Raw genomic sequence first — 7436 nt, forward strand, 5'->3', positions numbered from 1 at the left:
TGTCCCTGTCACCCCGGGACCTGCCTTAACTCCTGATGGGACAGAAAGAGGAAGGAGGCCTCTACAAGGCTTTAGTCCTGTACACCTAGGAAAGGGCTTGTGGAAGCTGTGGGAAGGCACTCCCCTTTGGGGAGCCTGGACCGTACCCTCTGAAGCTGGGCCCTACGCAGCCCTCGCCCCTGCCCGCAGCTCTGGAGCCAGACGTCATGGCTGCCCCGTGCTTGTGCCTTGATATCAGCACATCCCAACCCCAGATGCTCCAGGCCCCCTCCACCATCTGGGAAGAGCAGGTTCCCAGGCAGCACCAGACTGGAGTGTGGCTCCCATTTGGCTCAGCCCCACTCAACTGTCACCCACCTCCTCTCTGCACCTCTGCTGAGATCCAATCCCAAACCCTGCCTGGGCAGATGGGCACTGACCTTCCCTGACTCCCTTGCTGATCCGTTCACTGCCTGCCCAGCTGCTGAATGAGCTCTTGCCCAAGATGCTGTGGGAAGAAGTGCCGACACCCCTCCCACCGTCTCGGGGTAAGAAAGAACCTTTGGACAGGCTACAAGCTTTAATCCAGGCCTGCCCTCCCCACCAGCACTGAAGTGGAGGGCAGGCTCCCAAATGCTGAGAACCCAGAAGGCCAGGCTGCGGGGACCTGCACCACAGCGCAGGAGAGCCCGTGCTGTCGTGGGGAACCGGAGGCCAGGAGCCTCGGCTGGGATGGGTCTCTGGGAAGTGTGCAGGCCGGACAAACACTTGTGTCCTCATGTTGTCGTACCTGAATTTCTCACCACTCTGTGAACATCCAGGCAGGGCTGGGGTTTTCCAAGGATGTTGGAAACTAGGCCTGGAGCCCTTTTCCTCCAGCTGTGGCCTCCTGCCCAGGATCTGGCCTCGTTCTGGCCACGACGTACACAAGGGCTGCCCTCTAGGAGAGAGGCCCTAACCTGGGGGTGGGGGGAAGAAGCAGCTTTCCCCCCAGATGGAAAGGAGAGGACTGCGTGGGGACCGGAGTACCCTAAAAACATCCTTGGGGAAGGAAAGAAAAAGGGTAGGGTCTCCAAGCAGATCGTATGGTCCCCGTCCTTTCCTCTGAGCATCCATGGCAGCCCCGGCACTCGCCTGGGGGGAAGATCCAAAGGAACAAACTCTTCACTGAGTCCTTGTGTTTCCGTTCAGTCCTGAAGGACCCGTGGGGTGGTGGAAACCCCTGGTCCTTGGTGCAGAAACAGCATCCGTGAAGCTGCCAGGAGGAGGGCAGTGCCAGTGGGCACCGCCTTCCTGAAGAAAGTGAGCCCAGACGGCTGAGAAGTGAAGCCAGGGGACAGGGAAACTGGAACCCTCCATGGGCTTGGGGCTCTTGTCCACAGGCAAAGGCTGCTGTCAGAGAAGGGATTTGAAGGTCTTTGCAAGGGTGCTGGCTGTTGTGTCTGCAGAAAAGCAATTTGCAGACTATGGATCACGAGGTCTCTAAGAGCCTGCCCCTCGCCCCCCCCCCCTCAGCCTTCAGGCATGAAGTACTGGCCTTGACCGCTATCTTGAATTGTCCAGCTGGTGCAGCATTGAGTGTGGATGTTGGTGCCTAGACAGTTGGGTGGAGCTGGACCAAGACTTCCTTCGGGGCCCTCGGCAGTGGCATCCACGCTGGCCAGGGGAGGCTGGGAGGCCCTGCTGGGCAAGGCTGGGCTCTGGGGGAGGGCCCCAGGGTTGGCAGGACCTGGGGCTTGGGTCCTGTCCAGCCCACCTAGTCGGCCTGCCCTGGCCGCACCTGCTCGGCCAGCTGGGCCTGGCAGTCCAGCAGGTCATCCCGGAGGCGGGCGATGTCCTTGGCGTGCTGTGTCAGCGTGCGGTTCAGCTGGTCCACGTGACCCCACAGGCCCTCCCTGGGCCCAAGTGAGTCGGCTGGCAAGCTGTCCAGGCCTGCAGCCAGCAGGCCCAGCCTCCCACAGGCACCTTCCACTCGGGCCACCCTCTGGTCGAAGTGGCCCACTGCGTGCTGGAGTGCCTGGGCTGTGTCCTGGCAGCGGCTGAGCCCGCCAGCCACACTGGCCACACCAGCCTTGAGTTGCTCCAGCTCCCCCCGCAGGCTCAGAACCTGCCTGTGGCCAGCCCGTAGCTGAGAACCTTGGCTGCTGACCTGCTCCTGGATGGCTTGGACCTCGGCTTCCACCTTGCGTTCCCGCTCATCCAGGGATGTGTTGGCAGCCAAGAAGGCATCTGAGTACTGGCTGACAGAGTCACTGAGGCCCGTGAGTGACTTGCTCACAGAGTTCAGATTGACCTTGAGCAGGGTGATCTCGCCTTGGAGGGAGCTGCCCGTCGCTTCTGCCAGCTGCCCCTGGACCTCAGCCACGGTGCCATTGAGCTGCTGGAGCAGGATTGCGTGGCTTGCCACCTGACGCAGGAGGGCCTCGCTCCGGCTCTGCCAGGCCTTCACCTCGGCCACGAGGTTGTCCAGGATGGCTGAGGTGGTACTGGGTGTACACGAAGTCTCCAGTGAAACCAGCCGTTGCTCCAGCACGGCCAGCTCCGTCTGTACGAGGGGCCGAGCTGACCTGCCTGGGGGGGCGCTGTCATGGCTCAGGTCCCCAGCCAGTGTCACCAGGCGTTCCTCCAGCCTCTGCACACGCTCTTCCAGCATGGCCTGGTAGCCCCGCACACCCCAGCCCCCCTCCCCCATCCCCCGACAGCAGCCTCTGGCTCCACCCTCTGTCCCATTGATGGTCTCTAAGCCCTCCAGCAGCCCAGCCACACCCCCCTCGAGCATGGCAGCAGAGAGCCGCGTGAGGTCATCCCTGCTGGGGGGGCTGTGTCCCCTCTGGGCCTCGGTCACCACCTGCAGGTTCCTCTCAAGGCTGTCCATGCGGGCACTGAGCAAGGCCAGCTGACCACAGCAGCTGCCCCCACCAGCCACACTCAGGCCCTGCAGCCGAGTACCCAGCTGTGAGAGCTCCCTGCGCAAGGCCAGCTCCCGGCCGTCCAGGCTCTGATGCAGCCTCCGGCTGGCCGCCTGGCCCTCCTCGCACTGCTGCCGCACCTCCTGCACCCGCAGATCGCACGCGCTCTGGACGCCCTGCAGCTTCTGCTCGAAGCCATCCAGTAGGCTCCCCCAGAGCCGGTGCAGCCGTCGGTCCACATATTCGTCCAGCAGTGCCAGGGAGGTGAGCGGAGATGGGGGGGCCTCCCTCAGCCGCTGCAGGTGAGCCTCGTGGCCAAGGGCCAATCCGTGCACCTCGTCCAGCAGCTGCACCTTGGTCCGAAGTGTGTTGCTCACCTCTGTGACTTTGCTCAAGATCTCGTGCAGGGGAGGTGTGAGCAGTCCTCCAGTTGTCTCTCCAGGGTTCACAAATCCCTCGGGGATGACTCCAAAGCCCACGGGGGTGGCAGGGACCCTGGGGCCACCAGTCTTCTTATTGGGGTCTTCATGGCTGGCCACTAGGCCACTGAGGGTACCATATGCTTGTGCCAGGCGCTGGACATCAGCCTCCAGGCGTTCCAGCCGTTCGCCAAACAGCCCCGGGGCTTTCCGTCCTGGGAAAGAGGAGAGTACCCCAGGGCATCACTGGCCTGGCCCTCTCAGCCTGTCCTGTTGCTGGGCCGCCTGAGACTTTTTGTCCCAAGCCAGCCCTGCTGGGGACCTTGCCTCCTCAGCTGTGGGAGGGGCTCTGGGGGCTTCACCCTCCAGCCCTGCTCAAGCAGCCAGCCTGGATCAGCCTAGATCAATCCCCGGAAGTCCCATCCCTTGGCAAGGGTCTCCACGGGCACACTCACCATGGGGGCTGGGGGCCACTCTGCTGGAAGGAAGGGGCCTGGGGCCTGGGCCCACCTGCCCTGAGGGAATCTGGGGCTCGGGCGCCGGCTGAGGTGGGGTGGCCCCGTGATCCGCGAGGTGCTCGGGGCAGCCTTCTCCAGTGAGGCCAGGGCAGCAACGCCAGGCGAGGTCCGTCACCGTCTTGTAGCCCACCTTGTATTTGGGTCTGAACACTGTGCGGTACCTGGGCCAGGGATGAGAAGAGGGCAGGGCTCTGCACCTGTGGCCTGAGGCTCCTGCCTCCTGGCAGGTGACCCTGGCCCCTGGCTGGGGTTCAGGGCCACTTTCAGACACTGGCAGAAGGTCTAAGGTCTAGATGTCTCCTCCTGTAACCACACCATCAGCATTTTTCCTTTTTCTGTGCTTAAGGTGACAGGGAGGTGGGGTGGAAGCAGGCCCTGCAGAGGCTCAGAGATGGGCTGGGGAAGGGAGCAGAGAGAAGTCCTGCCCCATCCTGTTTGCTTGGGGAAAAGGCTAGTGGGAACTTAGCCCAAGACTCCCAAGACCACTTGGACCCCCTCTGGCTCAGACTACCATCAGAAGTTTCACTCTGGGAGTTCCCACTGTGGCACAATGGGATTGGCAGCATCTTGGAAGCGCTGGGATGCAGGTTCAATCCCTGGCTCGGGATGATGGGTTAAGGACCTGGTGTTGCCGCAGCTGTGGCTTAGGTTGCAACTGTGGCTCAGATCTGATCCCTGGCCTGGGAACTCCATATGCTGTGGGGCAGCCAAAAAAAAAAAAAGGAAAAAGAAAAGAAAAAAGAAAGAAGAGAAATTCCACTCTGCCACTGATGGTCCCTTGAAAAATCCTCATGAAACCCCAGCCCTTTTCCACTGGGTGGATGAGGGGACCGTGCTGGAGCTGGGGGAGGCAGCCCTTCACGCTCCCTACTTGGGGGCCCCTCCTCCCTGGCCTCCTCTGGGAATTCAGCCCTGGGCCCAGAGGCTGGCTGAAGGGCACCTCTGATTGTGAGCACAGTGGGCAAGGCCCAGGGGCGCAGGGCAGCACCCACCGCTGGCACTCTCTCACCTCTTCAGCTGTGTACCTGTTCGCCCACTGACACATGGGAGCAAAAACGTTTGTTTTCACATACGCGTTTGAATATTTCCAAGTACAGACCTGTGCATTGCACCTATGTGTGATAGCACACGCCCGCAGAGAACCCCCAGCTTTCTAGCTAAAGCCCCCACATCTGGCTTCTGTCCTCTCTGCCTTGGTCTGCCTTCTCCATGATCGCCACCACCCTCCCTGGGTTGACCCAGGGCCCCCTTTGAGATCAGCCATCATAACTCTGACCCTCTGCTCTCCTCTGCTTTTTCTCCTCTGCTCCCTTTGCCTCTGCTGCTTCCTTCTTGCCTTGTGTGCTTCTCCCCCAGGAACCCTCCCCTGTTCCCCCGTGGGCTCCAACCTGAGCCTGCCCTGGCTTCTCCCCAGCCCCCTCCATCCGGCCTGTATGGTGACAGCGTTCGGCGCTCTGAAGTCCAAGGAGTTGTGGAGCTGGCTGCTACTCTCAGCTGAAGGAAGGCTGGGGGCTTGTGCCCAGGGATCCTAAGTTGGTGGGATGAGGGGTGTACTCACGTGACTGTCCCGGGGCACTTGGGCCCCCATCTGCACTGCCGATATTCAGCCTTTATGTAGCTCTCTGCTCCCTCCTGTAGGACACAGGTCACATTCCTGTGCACAACATACGCACAGAGGGCCCTGCGGGGGGAATGGCATCCTTGGAATATCTGACCTGTGCCAGGCCCACCGAGGCTTTGGCTCCTTCCCTCCACCAACTGTGGGCCTTGGCAAGAGACCAGACTCCCATCTCTCCTCTACCCCTTCTTGTTCCTGGGGTCCAACCCCACTGCTGGTCTCCTGATCCCAGGCTCCCCAGTGGGTTGGTCACTGTAAGTGCTATACTGAACCAGGAGCCCAGAGCAGCTGCCCTTCTTGAGGTCTTACCTCTGCTCGCCCTGCCTAGAGAAAAAGCCTCCCCTAGGTTCCCCCCAAGAGCCTTGCCACATTCCTCACCCTTCTCTAACTCCCTCATGGGCTGCCCAGCTCCTTATCTCGACATGGAATCTTCTCAGATCCCAACTTAGTGCCTTTGAGACCACACATCTCATCCCTCCTCCCCTGACTGACTCCTGGGGAATGCATCCCACCTTGTAGTTTTCCAGCCCAGGCCATGGCTCTTGGTTCCCTGCTCGCAGGTCACTTTTTGTACCACTTCCTCCAGGAAGCCTGCTCTGACACGCCCAGGCTGACTGAGGGTTAGGGTTAGGGTTAGGGTACACTCCTCCTAGAATAGCCTTCAAACTCAGCTAGAGTTCAAATTCAGTTAGCAGCCCAGGCAGGGCCCCAAACTGGGTACACTCCTAGAATAGCCCTCAAACTCAGCTAGAGTTCAAATTCAGTTAGCAGCCCAGGCAGGGCCCCAAACTCACCTGAAGCTACTGAAGACTAGACGCTAAGGCAGGGGAGGGCCTGTAGCCTCTCTCACTGGCCTGGGCTGGGGAGGTGGCTGCCTGGCATAAGTGTACCACCTACTGCAATCTGGCTCTGGAGCCACAACACGGGTCCAGGACCCAGGAGCCCCCACCGGCTCTGCGGCCCAGCCAAGTTGGGGCTCCCAAAGGGTTGCGGGGTCCAGGGTGACCGTGGAGGATGGCGAGCCGCTGGGCACACAGCTCCATCGCCTACCTGGCCCTGGCCAGGGAGAGAGGAAACGCCTGGCGTGGGATGGGGGTGGCCCCGCGTGTTCCGTGCGCAGACCGCCCGCCCTCCCTCCACCTGGTCCGCTGCGCCGGGAGTCTGCACACAGCGCAGCTGGAAAATGTTACTTCGCTGGAAAGGTTTCCGCGGGCACTGCCAGGACCCCAGCCGCCGCGCCGGCTCCCCTCGGCTTATTTTCCTTCGCCAGTCCCGCAGCCCCCCGGAGCGTGGGGAGCCCGCCCCGGCGGGGGCTCGGCCTCGGGTGCCCGGTGCCCCCGCGTGCGGCCGGGGCAGGTGGGAGCGCCGCCTGGGCCGATCCCTCCCGCTTCCCGCCCGGGGCATGGCCCGCTTACTTGTGCGGCCCCGGGCGCAGCCGAGGACGCCATCCCGTCGTGTAGAGGCTGTAGCGGGAGGCACCGGGCTGCACGGGCCGCGCGAGGAGCGGGGTGCCCTTGGCCTGCGCCCCCGAGAGCAGCGCCGCGACGGCGCACAGCCAGACCGGCAGGCGGCGGCGGCCCATTGCGGCCCCCGGGTCTCCACCTGGCCCCGCGCGGGGCCCCCGCCGGGTGTCGGCTCGCCGCCCCACCGCTCGCCCGCCCGGGTCCCGCCGCCGGTCGCGGCCCCCGGAGCTCGCTGGCCCGGCCGCCTGGCGCTTCACGGCTGCTGCGTCCCGCCGAGTGGCCGGCGCTGCTCGCGGCTGGGGCCGCCGAGGGGAGGCGGGAGGCGGGCTCTGCGCGGATTAGCATAAACTTGGGGCCGCGTCGCTCTGTTCCGCCGGCCCCCTCACCGCCGCCAGCCCCCCGCCCCAGCTCAGGGCTGACGCCCGAGGGGCCGCCCGAGAGCAAGAGGTTAAGACAAGAGCAGCCCCGGAGTGGAGGGGCGCAGGCCGTCGCGCCCCGGGAGGTCCCCCAATACATGCGTCCACTACTGT

General features: G+C 63.2%; 1 protein-coding gene across 1 annotated transcript; it reads right to left on the reverse strand.

Annotated features, from left to right (window-relative positions):
• Positions 1–540: 540 nt before the first annotated feature.
• Positions 541–7200, reverse strand: EMILIN3 (elastin microfibril interfacer 3). Its single transcript, XM_005672945.4, has 4 exons — positions 6859–7200; positions 5384–5506; positions 3763–3986; positions 541–3522 (listed from the first exon to the last, which is right to left on the reverse strand). Exons 1-4 carry the CDS (start codon positions 7023–7025, stop codon positions 1736–1738), a joined length of 2301 nt encoding a protein of 766 aa, XP_005673002.3. The 5' UTR covers positions 7026–7200; the 3' UTR covers positions 541–1735.
• Between the last annotated feature and the right edge of the window lie 236 nt (positions 7201–7436).

Source organism: Sus scrofa, chromosome 17, assembly GCF_054392235.1.
Source record: "Sus scrofa isolate SSC_HxYL_T2T_F1_AM1 chromosome 17, Sscrofa_HxYL_maternal_Yorkshire_Landrace_v2.0, whole genome shotgun sequence".
NCBI lineage: Eukaryota > Metazoa > Chordata > Mammalia > Artiodactyla > Suidae > Sus > Sus scrofa.